Source organism: Pteropus medius, unplaced genomic scaffold (assembly GCF_902729225.1).
Source record: "Pteropus medius unplaced genomic scaffold, Ma_sr-lr_union100, whole genome shotgun sequence".
Lineage (NCBI taxonomy): Eukaryota > Metazoa > Chordata > Mammalia > Chiroptera > Pteropodidae > Pteropus > Pteropus medius.
The window spans coordinates 35,740,656-35,762,819 of NW_024355205.1; the positions used below are offsets into that span (position 1 = coordinate 35,740,656).

General features: G+C 36.1%; 1 protein-coding gene across 2 annotated transcripts in view; it reads right to left on the reverse strand.

The window, feature by feature from the left end:
* Positions 1–489: 489 nt before the first annotated feature.
* The window catches only part of BRWD1 (bromodomain and WD repeat domain containing 1), a 92,596-nt gene continuing 70,921 nt past the window's right edge, over positions 490–22,164 (reverse strand). The window contains exons 38-42 of one of the 2 annotated variants that reach the window (XM_039857691.1): positions 18,203–18,369; positions 13,382–13,608; positions 11,749–11,916; positions 9,092–10,003; positions 490–8,140 (exon numbers count right to left, since the gene is read on the reverse strand). In XM_039857691.1, the coding sequence (XP_039713625.1) occupies positions 6,975–8,140; positions 9,092–10,003; positions 11,749–11,916; positions 13,382–13,608; positions 18,203–18,369 (2,640 nt within the window). In that variant the 3' untranslated portion in view covers positions 490–6,974. The remainder of the gene's footprint in view (positions 8,141–9,091; positions 10,004–11,748; positions 11,917–13,381; positions 13,609–18,202; positions 18,370–22,164) is intronic. The other variant, XM_039857692.1, reaches the window with a different exon arrangement.

Here is a 22,164-nt window from a genome sequence, read left to right on the forward strand (position 1 = left end):
AGTATCACTCAACTAACTGCATCCATTTGCGTTTTTAAAAAGCATTAAAAATAGACAGTTGATCCATTTCCAACATATCCAGTTGAACAGAATAGATAAAATCCAATGACGACTAAACATTTTTGTGGTGCAAATGATTTAAGCTGCGACAATTAATTCTTTTGTGATATACTGATCCAAGTACCCTATATTGCATTTAGAAACCTAATAAATGCTAACTCTAAAACATTTTACTAAATGGTTATTTGTAATTCAAAATAAGAGAAGACAGTTAAGATTGACAGAAGAAACTCCAGGCTTTTAAAAAAAGGAAACTTGAACTTCAAATAAATATGTCCAGAAGGGGGAGAAGATGGGAAGAAATTATACTACATACAGAAACTCCAACTTGATGAAACTATCTCTAAAGTCTTAGAACATAAAATGGGAATTTCATATAGAAACAGAATCTCAGCGACTGTTGGGAATTCGAAAAAAATAATGCATACATGTAAGTCAGTGTTAATTTTATTACTGAGAACTTGATAAACTATAAAGTGCTTTATTCTCCTTGGAAAACTACAAACAGTTTTTAGAAACATATACAGAATTCACGGTCAGAGAGAAGTCCAATTTACGTTAGTATACAAGCTTCAAAATTTTGGAGGCTGCTACTCTAACGATACATCTGCGATATCATTTACTACTAACAAGTCAGTACAATACCGCAAGTCCTACTGTCCCGGATGGACTTGGGTCAGTTATGTGTTGGAGGTGACTGAGTGATTGAGGCATTGTGGCTTTCCTATAAATGATTACATATTTGGGGATGGCAAAAACCACAGCAGTAGAAAATTTCCATGTGTAGTAGTACTAGATCAGTTTACCTAGATGATCACTTTAAATTGTAACTCACAGATCACTGTATTCTAAGATGGTCTGTGAACAGAAACTTGGATGCAGACATCACTTCGACTGGAAGCAGTAGTCTCTAGTTTCTATATTTTAAGGATTATTCATATCCCAATTATGATACTGATATATTATTTTTCTAAATCCAAAGTACACCACACACCACTGCCGCAGAAGCGTAAAGAATTTTAATCCCATCAGCCTTTTAATTGGCATATTAAAAACAAACGAGAATGAGAGAAAAACGTCTGAATCAAAATGAAAATACACTAGCCTATTTCATATACTTTTTAAGCACTGATGTTACTGATCGGTGTTAAATCACTTTCATAACAGGGGGAAACCTTAGCTGCAGATCACCCTCTCTCAAGCGAGCCTCTATCAGAGCTGGTTTAAGATGTCCTTTATTGTCTGCCCTTCACTGATAAGCAATGAAATGACCAAAACTCAGGAAGCAAATAGCATTTATCACTGATATTCATCCCCCCTAAAGCGTAAGTTTCCAAAAGGATCCCCTCAACTAAACAGTCTCTTTAGAAAATGGCTGTAGGACAAAGTATTTTCTGTTACTCTCTAGACTCAACGTTTTACTCTTTTCTAGAAGTTGCTGGCAACACTGAGAATCAACTTCCACAGTATGGCAGCGTCAGGCCAAGAAATTGTCAGAAAGAACTCTGTAGTCTAGGGTCGTTCTTTACTACTTTGGTCACTTTCATGGTTGACAGATGAACGCAGCCATCTGTTAAGTCTTCAGTACACAGCGAGGGCACCACGGAACCTTGACTTGTTTTGTTTCCCACCTACAGTCCATCTACAGCTTCCTCTCGTCCCTGAAAGTTAACCGGTAACATTCTCACGATTCTCACGAGATTTGTGATGACTATTACAACTTTTTTCTAAAAATCTGATGAAAATTCTATAAAGTGTGAAAGGGATCTTACAGCTCATCTGCTTAATGAACTTTTGAAGCAACATCTCAGAGCACCGCAGACTGACGCAGGCAGTGTACGTTACCGAGGGGACTGCTAGGTTTCCAAACTCCTTAATCACTTCACTAATCAACAGCAGCGGGTCACAGACAACCCAGTGACAGTCACCTGTGCAAGTCTCATGGATCCCTGCAGCTGCCCCGCCTCACCCAGCTCGTGGCCCGCATTCTGCCCGCATGAGGAACATCACAGTGGACAGAGGTTAGGAAGCTGGCTGCTTAAGAGATAAAGATGAGCTACAAGGAATACCAACCACATGTACAGACCTTGAAGAATTAACCAGCTAGGACGCTTATAGTTAATTATAAAAAAAAAAAAAAGCCTTACTAAATTTATTGTACTACTATTTTAGTTAGTAACTGACTGAAAAACTGGTTTCTAGGTGAAAATGCTAAGACTTAGATGTGGTAATGAGTTAATTTGAAAGTTAAAGCAGAGATCTTGTGTGGGAGTAGAAAATTAAAGAGTTGCCTCCGACAGTTTCCAGGAAAATGGTTAGAATTTTACAGGTGAACTGGATACGTACAGTCCAAGGGCTAAGTATGGATCAACAGTTAGAAAATTAACTTCAATATATTAAATAAATAAAGATTCCTTTCACATTTAACCACTGACTGAAAAGGGTAATAATTTCTAAATATTTTCCTTGTGGAATCAACAGGGAGAGCTAGCTGCTGCGGTCAAAAGTCTGTAAGTGGCCATCTCATTTCAATTAGGTCAGTTAGAATGTCCCTGTCTCTTTAGCAGTCCAAATTCTCATTAAAGGTTTTAATAAATGATAAAACTTACCTTAAAATTAACTTAAAAACTAAAGTATGACCAGAAAATAGTCTGTAATACTGAGAATTATATTAAATGAAACTATTAGCCTTGACAAATAGACATACAATCTATAGTTAATTACATGCTGCCAAAGATGGAGCCTGCAAATTCGTAGGGCTGAAACGGACTGCCCTGCCCCTCCCCAACCTCCTTCCATCAAACCCGTAAGAGCAACCAAGTAAGAGTCTTAGTATTTTTCTACCGCATTAACAATACATTGGGAACAAGTTTGGCAGAATGAGTGACTGGAAAAAATCCCCCTTAAAAAGCTTTGAGGATTCCCGTGTATCCTTAGGCAACATCTATAATTTAAGAAAATACCTATAAAAATACTCTTTAAAAATGTGAGAAGAAACAACGCAGCCTTCATTAGAACATTCTTTACACTTTGATCCTTTCCATTAATTCACTATTTGAGCTACAAGTAGGATTAGCATTTACTAATCTAGCTGGACTAGATTTTTCCAGAATGCTCCATTTTCTCCTAACTTTGACAAATTTGTTTGGTCTTTCTGTTCTGAAATACTAAAATAAGAGACAATCTTTAAACTCTTAAATTGCAAATTTCCTAGGGTTTCTGCTTTATCATTCCCTGATATCCACAGAAGTGAGAGGTATAAATTAACAAACGAAAATCTCTTCTACAATGAAGGTGCTTTGTTGTACTCCATCATACTAGAATCACTGAACTGTAATTTCCATACAATGTAAGAAAACTAAAGTACTGGTGGCAGCCACAAGGTACCTGAAAAAGTAAGTATACTGACTTATTGATGAAAAGAGTGGAGATTAGGTATTTCCAGTATAATACAGGGCAAGGCAAAAAGACCTTTCCTAGCTATTTAAAAGTTACCCGAAAAATCAACACAATTGCGTAGAAGGGGAAAACAAAAATACTGTATGCAACTTTAACAATGTTCTTGCATTCTGATATACAAACCTCATTTTTTTTTCAGGCAGTACGATCAAATTTAATTTGTACCAACGGAAGAGAATAAAATCTTTTTCAGTTTAGTTTTTAGTATGATAGAGTAAAATTAATTTTGTGTTCTGATTATTTCTAAATTAAAAAAAAAAAAAGGCTACAAGAGACAGGGAGTGTAGTATGGACCCGGTGTTATTCTAAATAAGAATCTGTATTAAGATGTAATCAACCAATGGAGTGTGAAAGATCTTTTTGGATCAGTAGTACGCTCAGGTGGTATTTTTATTGGTTTGTGTCTTTTTCCATTTGCACTTCTATGTTTTGAAGTGCCTTTTCCTAAAACAAGTCCTTTCCCCCCCATTTCCTTATCATAAAACAAATTTCCTTTTCAGGTATGACTCTCTGCTATTTAAAAGAAACTTGTGTTTTAACGTAGAAGCTGTAACTGCTTTATCATCCTTTCCAAGGATTACTAAATTGAGAAAGGATTTAATCAGAGATTTTTCCTCTAAGAAAGGGAGAACCACCACCCTAGGAATTATCTGAAAATGGGATAAACTTTTCCTTTTATTTAGAAGTTAATACACATTGTCAGTATACCCTTTTTAAATAAGTAGGATATGAAAAAAAAATGCTCTTAAAACCTCACCTAGTTTCTAATATTTGAAATATTTTTTCTTAATATGCTTGGTAAATTAGTCTTTCAAAGAAATCAAAAATCAAATCTGAATACCTCAAACCTTTTTTTAAACCATAAGTGAATAAAATCATAGGACTTTAGACATACACAATCACAGCAGTCTTTTTTTCCCATACACCATTAAGTTACTTCAAGTGCAGTGGAAAGCCTCAGCACTTACTTCTGGATCAGTTCACATTCAATCTGTAATCTTTCATATTTTCTCACCAAGAAAAATACAAACTGATCTCAAACATATTAAAGTACATCTGTGCATTAAATCCCTGCGCATTTTGTGTGAAGTAGAAAAAAAGTCAAACGTTCTAGTGCTCAATGTAAACATTTTGAACTATTAATTATTTATTAATTTTTCTTAAAGTATTTAGGAGTGCGTGTGTCACATATTCAAAGTTAACCTTAGGAATAGCACCACAACCAAAAAAACCCATAAAAATGTTTCTCTAATTCCTTAGTTTTATTTCAGAACTTGAAAAGCTACCATTGTCACGTGCTTTCAATGTCACCAGGCCAATTCTTGTTTTTTTTCCAGATGAAACCAGAATACTCCTTCTATAAACAAGGGTCTCACCATTTTGGACAAAATTAAAAATTAGCAATTAGTTGACCAGCCAATCAATAACTAGTTAATCCAGTCCAAAAGATAAGAATACTTCTACTGATGAAGCCTAAATGGTTAAAGTTATCATTTACCAAAAGAATTTCCATACTTATAAATGTATTCCAAACTTATTTATGGATTTTTTTGGTACCTTTTTGCAAATGATGGTAAACATGGAGTTATAACCCTGAGAAGAAATATAAAACGGAGAAGCTTAAGAAGAATTTAAATAAATTAATGGATATGACATCTATCACCATTTCTTAAATTTAGGGAAGTAAAGAGCATTCCATTAACTTTTTTCGGGTCCATAGTCAAGGATAATTACCCTGCATCGAACTGTCTCCCGTACACTTAATACAAGCTTTGAGAAGAGCATCACAGTCTGAAGTGGTGATGGCTCTCAGCCACCTCTCCAAGGAGAGGCAGGTATCCCACCTATCTCAGTTGGTCAGGTCTAAAAATATCCTTCCCTTTACATCAGGGAAGTAAATACCTTCTACCATGTCAAACGGAGTAGACAATTAAAAAGTAACAACACTTAGAAACATTCTCTAACTCTGATACCAGAGTCTGATGCTTTTCTGTATCTGCTACCTTAAGGATACACAGGAGTAAAACATTAATTTTATGTGAAACCAGATAGTTAGGGCCAATAAATAATAAAGGTGGGAGTACTGTAACATACCCCTTAGCTACAAAATATGTAAACCATTGGAATCAAGTCCATCTTCAGGCACAAACAAGCTAGGAATGGGTACCTACACTGTTTGAGTAGCACAGCCTATCAAGTAAAAATATTTGGCTCGAAAAAATAAGTGTACTATGGTACTTGATGATGTGAAGTTTTGATTTAAATGGATTCCGAAATTATTTTCCCACAAAACACGACAGGGTTCTTAAATTTAAACTAGAGGTCACTAATAAAGATACACTTAGTTGCCCCAGCAAAGGATGTTTGGGATTGCACATGGCAGGAGTAAGCTAAAACAAAGAGATGGAGAATAACATTTAACTATTTTCCTACACAGATGAGATGGGATTGCACACCTAACAAAACTCAACCCTACAATTTCAATAGAAATGGAGGGAACTACATATAATTTAAATACTCTTCTAGTTCTGTACACTCTATCAAAGAACAAACTTTTCCTAAATCTAAGGCACACAAACTCCTCTATTTCACAGAGTAAAACTATGGAAGACCAAGAGTTTGGTTAAACCCCCTTACATGGAAACCAGGAGATGTTGGAAAGAAATTATATAGCATTTCGTTAGTGCACAATTTAAAAGAAAATGTTAGGACTATGGTCTGGCCTTAGAGGTTTAAAATATACAATCAAAATGTTAAAAAAAAATAATAATTTACCAGCACTTTATAAATTCAAGTTTATAAAATAAAAGTGATGATATTTTCCTTAAAAATAAAGAGAGACAGAAAAAGACAGACACCCAACAGCATTTGGAAAGAAAAGTGGGAACAATTTCAATAAAAATGACCACATCTAGTATAATGCATTCTACTCAAGTAGCCAGGGGAAGAAAAAAAAGTGGTAGGTACCTTGCCCATTAATCATGGTCACACCTCCCATGATTGCAATGTTTATGAAGAATTTGTAAACATAGGTCATGTGAAATTGTTACACTATAACAGGACAGGGGTTAGAAACTACCACCTCTTGATGAATTCAGAAAATAACTGCATGGCACTTGCTACCATGAAAGTAATGCTCATTGGTTTTGATAACCAGGATGTCTAGTGTTTAACATATTTCAAACTCTTGCTATATGTAGTTAAATACTGTCGAAGTAGATCTGCCCCCAAAACGAAGCATATTTTGGCACCTGTGCTGAATGCTGCTACAAAGGCAAGCAAGTGCAAATAAAAATAACAGTCATGATTTAGTCACATTCATAACTTTTCATAGAAAAATATAAATATATTCCCTGAATTGTAGGACAAAAAAAAATAATAATAATTTCAACAGCCAACTTTCACCATAAATTCCAGTCCACTTCCTCTTTAAATGAACTGGTTTTCCCTCAAGGTCATAAGGTGCAATCATCAAAATCTAACACGTTTTCTAGGCTTCTGTCATCATCCCCATCATGGTACCTCACGGTCCTTCTACCCTGATTTCTCGTTTTTATTTTTGAACGTCGGAGAACTCTCTTAGACTTTGCATAGTCCACATCCTCCCAGTCGTTATCATCCACATTGAGCCTAGGACGTTTGCTCTGCCTTTGTCGCCTCACGGTCTTAGATAGGTTAGCTGTAAAAGTTTTACCTTTTCTAACTACTTTTGCTTTTCCTTTCGTTTTCCTCTTTTTAGTTTTTGTCTCATCAGCACAGTCAACATCGGATTCGGCTACAGATGCCAAATCTGAGTCAGATCTGGGACTAGTGTCAGGTCCGCACTTTGAATTCCCTGTTGTTTCCGAATTTTTCGCATTTTCCAGTTCAGGATGCAGTCTCTTCCTTTTCATTTCCACCTTGGCGGCTTCCCGCGAGTCATGAACCACTTCTGTCTCACTGAAGGGCGCCTTCCCATAGGTCCTGAGTCTTCTGCCATTCCACCTGCGCAGCCCGTAACTCAGTTCCTCTTCGAAATTATTCTCTGCTTTTTGCGCCAAAGTTGACTCAGAAGACAATTTTCTACCAATCTCATCCCCTGGAATATGGCTTTTTGAATCATCCTCTGAAGACCCAATCAAGGAATTCCTTGTTCTAGAAGGTGCGACACGTGTTTTGTGATTATCAGTATGCCTGGTAGGCCTGCCCTTCTGTTCTGAATCCGACACACCTTCAGAGTCTGAGTCCTCATTTAAAGACCGAGTAATGCTTTTCGTACCACCCTCTGAGTCAGCTTCAGGTGGCTTCTCATCACAGGCATTCTGCTCATCTGGCACTTCACAGTTTACATCCCCCTCAGAATCACTCGCTATCTTCTTAGCTGTGGTACACGCAAAACGGAGGGGCTTTTTCCTTCCATCTTTGCTTCTCGTACACACATTTTCTAAGCTAACATCTTCCACATCGCTCATGAGCTTAATTTTACTGGCAGCAGTGGTTGCACATCTTCGAGGCATCCTCGCGAGGCTCGCTTTGGCTTTTGATGATTTCTTAGCCACCTTTGAATTGCTGTCTGAGTCACTGGAACAGACCCTCTTCCTAGGAACTTTTCTGCTTTGTCCATGGTCTTGTGATGGAGAATCTAAAAATTAAGAGTATTCCTTTAATCTTTAATAGAAAAGGATAAAGGAATTAAATTTTCAACATTTTAAACACCTTCAGTCCAGAATTCTTCATTCTTATTAACTTGGAAGGAAGATGACAGTGAGTGGCAGGGGCTCTTAATACTTAGAGCAGAGACTTCTGTAGCCTCAGCACCATTCACAAGTCTGACACATTTCCATCAATAACACCCCATGCCTTTCTATTTACATACACAAAAACACCTGACACTAAAATATTTTATTTACATGAATATAGACTAAAACCTCTTTACCACTGCACTAAGGTATGAAAACTAATCGCTTACTCTCAGCCTCCTTGAAACTGCTGTTACCTTCCCAAGTTCAAATCATACCAGCTGCTTTCAGTCTTAGCTTTAGCTCCTCCTGCTCTGATATTTTTCATCAATCCCCGTTTACCAGGGGTACGATCTTACTTCAGCAAGTTATTCCACCTCTCCATGCTCCAGTTATCGGTAAAATGGACAACAACGACAGGACCTAGCTCATAAAAGATACGAAGACTATACTGATTAATAAACATAAAGCATGTAGAAAAACTTCATGATGCACAGAAACAGTGCAGTAACTGTCCTATTAGTTGCTATCATTATTACTTACCACAATCCCTTTCAACCACTGCTACCCTTTTCTTTACTAGAAATAGTTAATCTTTACTAGAAATAGTTAATGAAATGAAATCTTTATAGAAATAGTTAAGGCCAAGATCGCCTGCTACGTGAATCAAACTACATATACTCAAAAAACAGTTACGCGTGCGCAGAGAAATGTAAGGGATGCACGGAAAAGACAAATGGGGAGGGATGGGAAGAAAATCGCTGGCAAAGAGAAGTTTCATGGGAAAGAAAAACAAGGTATGCTACAAGCAAAGAAGGATAATGAGAATCAATCAGTTACATGTTTTGAATTACCTTTCATAAAATTGTTGGGTTTTTCTTTTGTTTTGTCTTCATCTGAATCCGAATCTGTTTCAGACACATGATCTGAGAAACACTGGGACCCAGTAATAGGTTCACACTTCAAATTTCCTAAAATCAGGTTTGTTTCCTTGTGGCATCTGCCATCTTCTCTATCTTCTTCAGATTCAGAGTCCTCTGAATCACTGAAGATCTTTGCTTTTTTAAGGAAAGCAGCATTCTTGCGACCCATGTTGTATTTCCTACCAACATATCTCGTTGGTTCAGAATCTGCTTCCTCCTCCTCTTCCTCTGAGATGCTTTCTGCCTTAAGTTTCTGCCCAGACGTTGACGGACCAGCAGTTCTGTTAAGTCCATTATCTGAACCATGACTTTTAGAGTCTTCCTCAGAAGACTCTATTTTAAGAAATTTTGTTTTAGAAGTTGCTGGAGTATGAGACTTGTAACCATTAGCATGCCAACTTTTCCGGACTACCTGCAGATCACTTTCCGACTCTGATTCTCCGTTTTCAGAGCCATTGACAGCAGCATTCTGGGCAGCATGAGAACTGGACTCTGGTGATGGTTGATTTTGGTCTTTTGGCTCCTCTTCTTCAATTTCTGACTTTAAGCTTTGATCATCTTCAGAATTATGCAGCAACTTTTTTCTAGCTACAGCAGAAGCATTGCGGTGAGGCAGCTTACGACCAGAGCAGACGCTGTCGGAGCTGGAGTTCTCCTCCGCATCGCTCATGAGCTTTATCTTGCTGGCAGCCACGGCAGCACACCTCCGCAGCACCTTCCGGTTGTTTCCAGCCCGCACCTTTGGGCTTTCGCCAGTCTCCAGCGAATTATTATCGGAGTCACTTAAGTAGACTCTCTTTCGGGTGGCTTTTCTGCCGCATCCATTTTCTAAAGAAACTGAACCTGGAAATAAAGTAACGATAAAATTAGAAAGATCTTTCTTATTGCAACAATTTTTTAATGCCTTTAATATGTCAGTACTGATGTTCCGCATTTTTTACTGCCAAACTAAGTTCCTTCCTAAATGTAAATGGCCTAACGGGTGAAACAGAATAGAGAGCCAAGAAATAAACCCATGCACATATGATCAGTTTATGACAAAGAAGGCAAGGATACACAGTAAGGAAAGAACAAACTCTTCGACAAATGGTGTTGGGAAAACTGGGCAGATTCATGCAAAAGAATGAAACTAGACTACTATCTTACACCACACACAAAATTAACTAAAAATGGATTAAGCACTTGAATGTTAAGACCTGAAACCATAAAGCCTAGAAGAAAACACAGGCAGTAAAGCTCTTTGACACTGGGCTTGGCGATGACTATTTGGACCTGACTCCAAAAGCAAAGGCAATACAAGCACAAATAAACAGGTGGGACTAAATCATCAAACTAAAAGGCTCTGCACAGCAAAGAAAATCATCAACAAAATGAAAAGGCAACCTATGAATGGGAGAAAATATCTGCAGATCATGTATCTGATAAGGGGTTAATATCCAAAATATAGAAAGAACTTATACAACTCAATAGCAAAACAAAAAACAAAAAACGACAACAAAACAAAATCCAATTAAAATACGGGCAGAGGATCTGAATAGACATTTTTCCAAAGAAGACATACAGATGGCCAAAAAGGCACATGAAAAGATGTTCAACATCACTAATCATCAGGAGAATGCAAGTCAAAACCACAATGAGATATCACCTCATACCTGTTAGAATGGCCACCATCAAAAAGAAATAACAAGTGTTGGCGAGGACGTGAAGCAAAGGAAATCCTTGTGCACTGTTGGTGGGAATGTAAATCAGTGCAGCCACTATGGCAAACAGTACAGAGGTTACTCAAAAAATTAACACTAGAACTACCATATGATCCAGCTATGCCACTTTTGGGTATTTAGCTGCAAAAAATGAAAACAATTCCAAAAGATCTATGCACTCCCATGTTAGCTACAGCATTAGTTACAATAACCAAGATATGGAAACGAGAAAAGTGTCCATCAGTACATGAATGGATAAACAAGATGTGGAGTGTACACACAATGGAATACTATTCAGCGTAAGAATGAAATCTTGCCATTTCCAACAACATGAAGGGACATGAAGGGCATTATGCTAAGTGAAATAAGAGAAAAACAAACACCATATGATCTCACTCATAGGTGGAATCTAAACAACAAATAAAACCAAGCTCACAGATACAGAGAACACACTGGCGATTGCCAGAGGCTGGTGAAAGGCGGGAGAAATGGGTGGAGGGGCCAAAAGGCATAAACTTCCAGTTTTAAAATAAATCAAGGGGGTGTAATACATAGCATGGTGACTATAGTCAACACTGTTGCATATTTGCGGGCTGCTAAGAAAGTCTTAAAAGTTCTCATCATAAGAAAAAAAATAAATTTTTATAACTATATATAGTGATGGATGATAACTAGACTGTGGTCATTTTACAATGTATACAAATATCAAATCATTATATTGTACACCTAAAATAATATAATGTTCTATGTCAATTACAGCTCAATTTTGTAAAAAAGGCCTAAAGGACACTTAATCATATGTAGATGCACTGCATCAACAAGCCACTCAACGTTTAGCTTTTGGGTGCTCTTGCACACTCCTCCAAAGCACCACTGAGGGGCTCTTACCCGTCCTCCTTTGAGCAGCTCTGGTTCTAGTCACCCTCAGGTTGCTGCTTCTGGCCAGCCTACCACGTACGGAGGATTCACGAGCTCTTGGACTCTCTTTGCTTTCCTCAGAACTATGTGAAGCTGAAGATGATGAAGATGTACCTAAGGAATCTTCTATTTCACTTTCTAAGGAAAATAAAGTATCAACAGTTCATTACATATATTTCCTATATTTAAACACATACGCATATATTCCATAACTTAAAGCAGATTCCTAAAATACTTAGTTATTGTCTGATAAAATTTTGGTATTCACAAAAACATAATCAGTATTCCAAATCAAATTTGTTCTCTTATTTCTGAAAGCAACATATTAATCCTAGTTTGGATTCAGAAAATACAGTTCATATATTTAATAAACAAACTTTCATTTAAAAATTTAATTAGCCCCATTATCTACTTCCATTATATAAAACAGGCATTTCCTATAGAGAAAACACTTCAAGTCTAGCATTTCAACAGACGTACTTTTAAGTCTCTCTCTAGTAGCCCTTCCTAACAGCATAGTTGTACCATACATGCTTTCAGCTCAAGAAAGGTCATCTCTACATGCTTATTTAAAAAAAAAGAAAGAAAGAATAATTTAAATAGTAGAGAACAGGACACATCCCAATACCCCGTAAATGAGTGCATGTCCCATGTAAGCACAAGACAGGAAACCCAAATTTCCTGTTCCTTCATCCAGACTTACTTCTTACATGCCTTTATAGAATGAAAACGTCTTCAGAATGAGTGGGAACATTGTTAAAAGACAAAATTTTACTCCATAACAAAACCCAACTCCATGTCACAGAAGAGAGTGGCTGTGATAGGAAAGTATCAGTCGCCAAACTGTTTCTTCTTTTGAAATTGCTATTTCTCCACTTTGAACTGTTCCTACTCTATTCCACTACCCGACACACCAACTGTTTCCAGATTCGACCCCTTCTCTGCAAATCACTGCCAACCTGATCAATCTTCCTGAAACAGAATTCCAGCATGCGACTCCCTTACTTAACAAGGGACCCAATCAAGCATTCCAAACACCTCTGCTGCACGGCCTGCCAGTCTCTAGAACGTGGCTGCATTCTATCTGTTTGATCCGTTACTTTAAGTTACAGCTGTAGCATACTACCATCACAAGTCAGCAAAATCACTCAGAGCAATGCACAGAAACACCACAGCCTCAGTTGCACAATGCTAACGAAGGATTAGCATCTGCTAGTTATACTACTAAATGGCAATAACAAAAACAGGTTATAATTTATTAGGTCATCAGCTTTAAACTTACATTAGTTCCGTGACTTTAACTTAAAAGAAAGACAAAAATGTCACACTTTACACACACAGTGTGATATTTATATCACATTATTTAAAATATGGAGGATTCAAATTTGCATAAAACGTGGCCGCACCATTTGCAAAGAACAGTACTTATCAAACATATTTCTAACTGTTCCATGTATATTACTTTTGACTCTTATATGGAATGTTAAGTTCCTTCAGTGTGAAGATCATGTCTTATTTATTCCTGCTTCTAAACCCAGAGCAACTAGCAGCGTCATACTCATGAGTGGTCAACAGTTGATAAACATAATGTTCTACTTCTCACCAGATAATGTTGAACCATTTGTTATGGTGACAGGTCTAATTCTTCTCGTTCTTTCTGATGATCCTGTAGAATCTGAAGAGTCACCAGAAGTAACACCCGAAGAGACACTAGCACTTGTCTTGCGGCCTGCAGAGTAAGCTGCCCGACTTGAGGTAGACTGGGCAGGAGAACCTGCTGACTCGGGAATTACCCTTGTCTGAGACTTTACACGCTTCTGCTTGATATTTCTGGTCAAAGATATGAACAAAGGAAACATATTTAATAAAACAGAAAATGCCTAAATAAAAGTAAGTGTATCATTACTTAATCTGAGAATAATTTTAGATCAAAACATTAAAATATTCATTATTAACATCTTATTCTGGCATAGATTACTATTACTATTTTCTTACTTTAAATTTGACATCGATTATTATAAATTGGAGTAATAAACAAATGATCCAAGTAACAGAGTTACAAAAATCATATTGAATATCTTAGGTTCTTTGGACTAAATGCTAAGGGAGCCAACATCTACATAATATGAGCATTTCCACATTATGAATCTGAGTCTCAACAAGGCCCAACGTTCTCTCTAGTCTATTTATATGTCTCTAAATGTAGTATGAAATTAAGAGGAAGAAATCAACAAAACCTGAACAGAAAGAACAGAGAGGTAAAAAAGAGATCAGAACAAGCTATTTTTTTCCTAAGACCAAACTGTTTTCGTCTAAGTGCTAGTTCACCACATTTGGCCCCTGAGCCATGAATTATGGGGGGAAATCATGGAACTTTGATTTACAATATAGATCTGGGTAATGTTCGTGTGGAAGATAATCCTTTTTTTCCTTTATAACAAAAGATAAATGAGCTTTTAGTATCTATGGTGTTTGGGCTAAAAGATAACCACAATTCTTTAAATCAGTAATTGTTTATGTCAGATCAAAAGTTTAACCTCCATTACTATCTACTGGAGGGTAACCAAAAAATACAAAAAGATAATTACATGCTTAAACCTGTCATAAGCCTAGTTTTTAACAGTAGACAAGGTCATAATACCTCAAGAGTGAAAACTTTCCCTTTTTTCCTAGATTCTTCTGAACCGTTAGATTCTTGGTTCGAGAAAAACTAGTTTTTAAAAATACTTAAAAATTTTTAAAACTTAATACAATAACAAACCCAAACTGAGGGTCATTTTGTAAAATAAAAGACCCATAGTCTTTAAAAATGTCAATCAAAAAGACTATGAAAATAAAATTCCAAAAAAATGCACGATCTAGGTTAGAGAAAAAAAATTTGCCCTAAGAACATTATTGAGTCAACTACAAAAATACACATCAGGTGCAGTTAGAACCTTGTTCCTAGAAAATCTACACCAAGTATTTAGGGGGAAAGGTGTATGATGGCAAAAATATTTTTGAATGATTTCAAAGAAAAAAAAATTAACAGAATGTTAAAGCAAAAATAAAGTAACTGTGGCATAATGTGAGCAACTGGTGAATCCAAGTAAAGAGTATGCAGGAGTTCTTTGAATTATTTTTCAACTTTTCTGTAATTTTGAAAATATTTCGAAATGAAAAGTTAGGAAAAAGAGACGGGAGAGGACGCCATCGTACTGTGTAATGTATGTACTTGAATTACAGGTTGCAAAGCAGCTGAACAGGTCATTCACCTAATGTGTATGTTCATCTGTTTCAATGAGGTTTCTTATTCTAAACATGGGGCAGGGAGGCAAATGAGGACTTCAGCAAATCATCTCTCCCAAAAAGCAAAAATAAGACTGGCAACATAACCCAAAACAACCATTTCAGATTCCGGAAAGTAATTAAAGGCACCCGGCAAACTAAAAAGTGTTTAAGAGAAACTTCTAACTCTAAGTAAAAACAGTGGCATCTTTGGCATTTTGTCTTAGGGATGCTCCCCGTCACATACACACACCCCGATTCTACGGCACGACAGCCCTGAGGATCAGGATTGGCAGGTGGAGAGCAAGGACCTGACAGGGAGCTCCACAGAAAAGATGCGTGCCCAGGAGCACTGAAAACACTGCTGGCAATTATAATGGGTTTCATCAAGAAAGGAATTGAGCCAGAGATTTAAGAGAAGAGATTGAGAGAATAAGACAACCGTAGGAGTCTGAAACATTTTCCTGGGGGATGTGGAAGGTTCCATACATATTCAAGAAAGACTGGAGAGAACCCAGTTATTACTCGGCCTTGGCTGACCCTGAAACTCTTTGCCTAGTAAAATATAAGCAAAAAATGAAGTTTGCCCCTACCTCATACACAGATGCCCTTCAGAAAATGGTGGAAGCCTTACCCAAGATGTTTAAGCATAAATTTCTGACCACTGAGCTATGCTGAGCCAAGGAAGGCAGCTGAAAAACAGGCTGGATTGTTTTTTTTGTTTTTCGTTGTTTTTTTTTTTAATTTTCAGCAGAGACTTCAGTGACCAAACACTGCAGGGTAGACAGACTTTACAGAAGCTGGTCTAATCAGTTCACTAAACGACATCGGCAATAACCTCCACCACGGAGGGAAGAGCACCAGAATCCAGAGGTGCTACAATATGTTAACATCAGAAGCCGGGACAGTTACGATTCCCAGTGTTGCCACCGTATATTATTAAGTATGTTCAGTTTAACAAAAAATTACGAGATATACAAAGAAACAGGAAAATTTGTCCATATACAGGAAAAAATGCAATCAATAGAAACTGTCCCTGAGAGGACCCAGATTGTTAAAATCAGAGACAAGCCCTGAAAATTCTCTAAGCAGACAAAATCTGTTAAGTCATACAAATAAGGCTTAATTTAGCTTATTACGCAAGACTAACCTGACTTGGGTCATTTCTTGCTTATGCTCCGGAAATCATAAGCAAAACTTGAACTGTTTCCCATGGCTGACTGACATAAGGTAACCACTGAAAATTCTAATTTCAGATGCGCAGTGTAAAATTCTCATTAGAATTAGAAAATTCTAATTCTAAAACCAATCACCGTGAAAAACAGCCACCACTTTCATACTACATAAGCTGCTTTGTAACAACATACCTCTAAGCCACGTTCCATGTTTTAGTCTGAGTGCTCTAGGTTTACAAGTGTCTTTAGCGGTTTACAATAAACTTTTACTAAGTACTACTTCGGTGATTCACTCGTTTTATTTATAAACTTTTGACAAGATATTTAAGTCAATTACAAATATGACTGAAGAACTAAACAAACTCATGTCTAGAGAATTAAAGGAAATTATGATATCAGAGGATATCAGTAAAGGGACAGAATTATAAAAAACAACAAACCAAACAGAAATTCTGCAGTTTAAAAGTAAAACTGAAATAAATATTCACGAGATGGGCCCAAAGGCAGATGTGAGCTGGTACAAAAATCGGTATTTGAAAGTCGGTCAGTCAATAAAAATTATCCAGTCTGAGGAACAGAAAGGGAAAAAAATTTAATAATAACAGAGCATCAGAGATCTGTGAGAGCCCATTAATCATATCAGAATATGTATAATGGGTACTCCAGGAGAAGAAAAAGGCAGGGGAAAAAAAATACTAGAAGAATTAATTGCTGAAAACCACCCAAACTTGATGAAAAACATTACACATCCACAAAGCTAGACAAATCCAAGGAGGATAAACTCAAAGAAATCCACACCTACACGCATATTTAGTTGCCAGGTAAAGACAAAGAAAATTGTGAAAGCAGCAAGAGAAAAACAACTCTGTAGGTACAAGGGAGAGGAACTCAATAATTAATAGCTAACTTCTCATCAGAAACAATGGAGGCCAGAGGGCAGTGGAACGAAATATTCAAAATACTGAAAGAAAAACACTGTTAACTAAGAATTCTAGATCCAGCAAAACCAGTCTTAAATACTGAATGTGAAATTAAGACATTCCCAGATAAACAAAGACTAACAGAATTGCTAGCACATCTGCCTTACAAGGTATACTAAAGGACTTCAGGCTGCAAAGAAATGACACTAGAGGGTAACTCAAAACCAGAAGAAGAAATAAAGACCACTGGAAAAGGTAATTATGTAGGCAAATATAAGTAACAGTATAAATGGTTTTCTTAACTAATTTAAAAGACAACTGCATAAAACATAACATTTAAAGCTATAATCTGTATGACAATAATAGCATAAGTAAGGGGGGTAGGGAACTAAACTACAACATAGTTATATCTATGGGGATTAAATAGTATTAATCCCAAGTAGAAAAGATTGAGATGTATAGTGTCATCCCAAGAACAACTATGAAGAAACCCACATTCAAAGTGTACATAGAAACAAACTAAACACTGAATAACTCAATTTTCACATTCCAACATTTTAAAATACCTGTAAGTTTAATATTAATATAAGCTACATAGTCAAAGAAGACAGAATATAAATTAATATTCAATTACTGATAATAAGAGAATAAATTCTGCATTTTATATTTCTTCTTTACAACTAATTCTCAGTAAAAATAATGGTACATATACCTAATGGACATTTTCTCATACCCAATCAAATGCTCAATGGCAGTACATAGTAATCACTTTATTCTGCGCATTATAAAAGTTTCTTATGCAAAAAGTAATACTTTAATCCTTTGTAAACTTTTTTAAATTGATGATTTTCATTAAATGCTTATAAACTTATGTAATTCCAAATCAACACAACAGCTCTAAACACACAGAATGCTTTCAAGCCAAACAAAAAATAACTATTCTTTTCTGGATATACTGTACTCTAAAATGATTAAAGTTTTTTAACATAATAAAATCAAAGGTTTTATCACAACCTGAAAATTTTACAAAATTGCATACAAAGCCTGCAATAACCAATTTACCTGATACTTTTGTTAGCCTGGTTAACACGGTTACAATTTTGCCGTCTCTTAAACCTTTGGCTTCTTCGAAGTTTTTCATTGAATTTTTGACCAATTTTAAAATCAGAGGAGATTTTCTTCATTTTTTCTTCAAATAAGGCAGACAATCTCAAGGTCATACTATAAATCTGCAAGGATATGAAAACAAAACTATAACCACAAAATATCTTTTAAAATATTTTTCCAAAAAAAGACTGCAATCACTGAAGTTACTTGCAACCTATTATATCACTGTTACAGATAATGGCTGTTACTTAACTTCCCGCACCTCTTTGCTTCAGTGACTTCTGCAAGAAACAGGAAACATCTTGGCTGCTCCCATTTTCACATCTACATGTACAGACCCCCCAAATGTCCCTTTTTCCTAAAGTTGGTTGGACTGCTACTTCAGCAGCGAAAGAGCAGTGTCGCCTTGGGGCAGGAAAACACAGCACTTTTACAACAGTCTCAACTTGCAGTTTTACTGCCTTGATGCCTGTAGATCTAAATTTGAATTGCAGAGAAAAGGATACCTTGCATCATCCAGTAGAAGAAAATAGGCCCTAGAGCTTTCATACAAAAATTACGTTTTAACCATTTCATAATTAAATAACATCAAATATTTAAAAGAACAGCACTGTGATGTTTGGTGCCACTATAAGTAACTTTTCATACAGCTATGTATTTACAAGTACTCTTTATTTGTCTGTAATCATTCTGAAAATAAGTGCAAAAGTCTAATATTCAAAAGCTAAACACCTATCACTCTGATGCATGCTAAAAGAGGGTGAAGAGACTAATACTAAAGAACCATAAAACAGAAGTATGAGATAAATGAATTTCCTATATGCTTCACATATACATCTAAACAAACACACACACACGCGCGCACGCACACACACACAATTAGTACCCTCTGGTATGATCCTTACTATCTTTAACATTTCCAATATTTTGTGTACATATCAAATTTATTCTTTTCCTTCAAACCTGGAGTCTACCATAAGTCACCAACTGTAACAAGTGATTTTTTTTCCTTAATCATATTAAGTTTGAAACTTGATTATCTTATTACTGTTTCCATGTTTTTTCATTAGCTTTTATGTAAAATTCAATAATATACTTGAATTTAAAATAAACATTTAACAAAAATGGTTGCTAAAATTATCAGCTCAACATGTAAAAGGGCATGTATAAAAACTCAGTGACCATCACACACGATAAAGACTGAAAATCCTTCCCTGAGATCAGGAATAAGATAGCGATGCCTGCTTCCACTGCCACTGCTATTCAACACTGTACTTTAAATTCTAGCAGGAGCAACTAGAAAAGAAAAATAAAATCATCCCAAATGAAAAGGTAGAAGTAAAACTATTCACACATGGCATGATTCCATATATAGGAACACTCAAAGATTCCACAAAAAAGCTATCAGGGCTAATAAATGAAAAATTACAGGGTACAAGAACAACACACGAGAATCAGTTGTGTTTCTATACACCAACAATTAACAATCAGAAAAAGAAATGAAAACAACTGCATTTCAAGGAGCATCTAAAACAATAAACTATCTGGGAATAAATTTAATCAAGGAGGTGTAAGACTTGTCACTGAAAATTACAAAACCTTGCTGCAAGAAATTAGACCATTTTAAAGAAATAGAAAGACTTAACGTTGTCAAGACGTCAATATCACACAAGCACTCTACATATTCAACACAATTTCTATTAAAAATTCAAAGGACTTTTTCAGAAATGGCAAAAGCCATTCCCAAATTCACAATGAACTGCAAGGGAACCTGAATAGCCATTATCTTGAAAAAGAACAAAGTGGGAGGACTTATATTCCCTGATTTCAAAACTTACTACAAAGTTACAGTAAATAAAACATGTGGTACTGACAAACAGATGGACATATAGGCAAACACATACAGACCAACAGCATAGAACTGAGTTCAAGATAAACCCATATGTCTATGGCCAACTGATTTTCAAAAAGGGTGCCAAATTCTTTCAATGGGGAAAGAACAGTCTCTTTAACAGATGGTGCTGGGACAAATGTATTTCAACATGCCGAAAGAATGAATTGGACCCTCTACCTTACACCACACATAAATATAACTAAATATGGATCAACAACTTAAATATAAGAGCTAGATCACAAAATTCTTAGAACACATAGAGTGAATCTTCATGATACTGAATTTGACAATGAATTCTTAGATGTGAAACCAAAAGCACAAGAAACCAAAGAAAAAAAATATTAATTGGACCTCATCAAAATGAAAAACTTCCACACATCAAAAGACATTATCAATAAGTCAGACAATGTACAGAATAAAATATTCGGAAAACATTTATCTGACAAGGGTTTAATATCCAGAATATATTAACAAATTCCCACAATTCAACCACAAAAAGACAAAAAAAATCCAAAATGGGCAAAGCACCTGAATATATTTCTCCCAAGAAAATATACAAGTGGCCAATAAGCAGATGAAAAGATACACAACATCATTAGTGTACTGACTGTATTTTCCTATTTGCTATATTCTTGATGCTCTGGCCTTTGGAGACTTGATCCTGGAGAAACTGCTCCTCCCATCACTAGCTAATTCCTAGACAGCAAAGGACTCTCTTACACGCACACCTTTGATATACGAAACAATCAATCCAGAGTTCATATTCCTATCTTTATAAAACTTTCACATACCAAGTCAATATTCCCCCATCCTAAATTACCCCAGGGCCAGGAACTAGGAACCAGACATCTAGAGAGTGTTCCTGGAGGCCAAAGCTCCCAGAATTATTCTTTTTGCCCTGCCTTGCCTTCTGCGAAAACCCCAATACTATATGCTCTGAGCCATGATCTCCCCTGCCTTCCCCTCTGCCTGCTGACCAATGCTGGTCCATTCCATGGTGTGTCATGCCTCCTTGTTTCTAGGGATCTGTGAGCATAACCTTCTTCCTTCGTGACAATCATTTGCATATGTGCATGTCTTACCATATCAGATTAAAATAAATCCCAGGTACAATTTATAATACATCAGAAGAGAAATGCAAGTCAAAACCACAATGAAGTAATGCTTCACACTACTAATTGATGGCCACAATTAAAAGAAAAAAGAAAAAAAGAATAAATGTTGGCCAGGATGTGGAGAAATTGGAATCCTCATACACTGCTGGTGGGAATGTAAAATGCTGCGACCATCATAGAATACAGTTTGGTGGTTCCTGAAATATCTAAACATACCATTGCCCTATGAACAGCAATCCCACTCTTATAAGTACACGCAAGAAAATTGAGAACAAGAACTCTTACAGATACTTGTATTCCAATATTCACTGCAGCATTAATCACAATAGCTAAAAAGTAAACACAACTCACATGTACATCGAGATAAATGGATAAACAAAAAGTCACATACCTAACCCATACAATGGAATACTATTCAGCCATGAAAAAAATAAAGTTTTCATACATGTTGCAACACAGATGAACCTTTAAGACACTGCAATAAGTGAAATAAGCTAGACAGAAATGGACAAATATTGTATTATTCAATTTATATGAAATATCTAGAATAGGCAAATGCATAAAGAAGAAAGTAGATTAGAGGCTAACAAAGGCTGAGGGAGGGAAAGGGAGAATGTGGAGTGATTGCTTAATGATCACAGAGCTTGTTTGGAAGGACGGAAGTTTTGGAAATAGATAGCAGTGATGATTGAATAACATTGTGAATGTAATTAATGCCAGTGAATTGTACACTTAAAATAGTTAAAATGATACATTTAATGTTATATATATGTAACCAATTTTGAAATTTTGATAATGTAATATACTAAAACCCATTAAATTATACACTTTAAATGGTGAGTTGTATGGTATGAATCCTCGAAACATGTATTTTAAACAAAAGGGAAAAAAGACATGAATGAAATTTA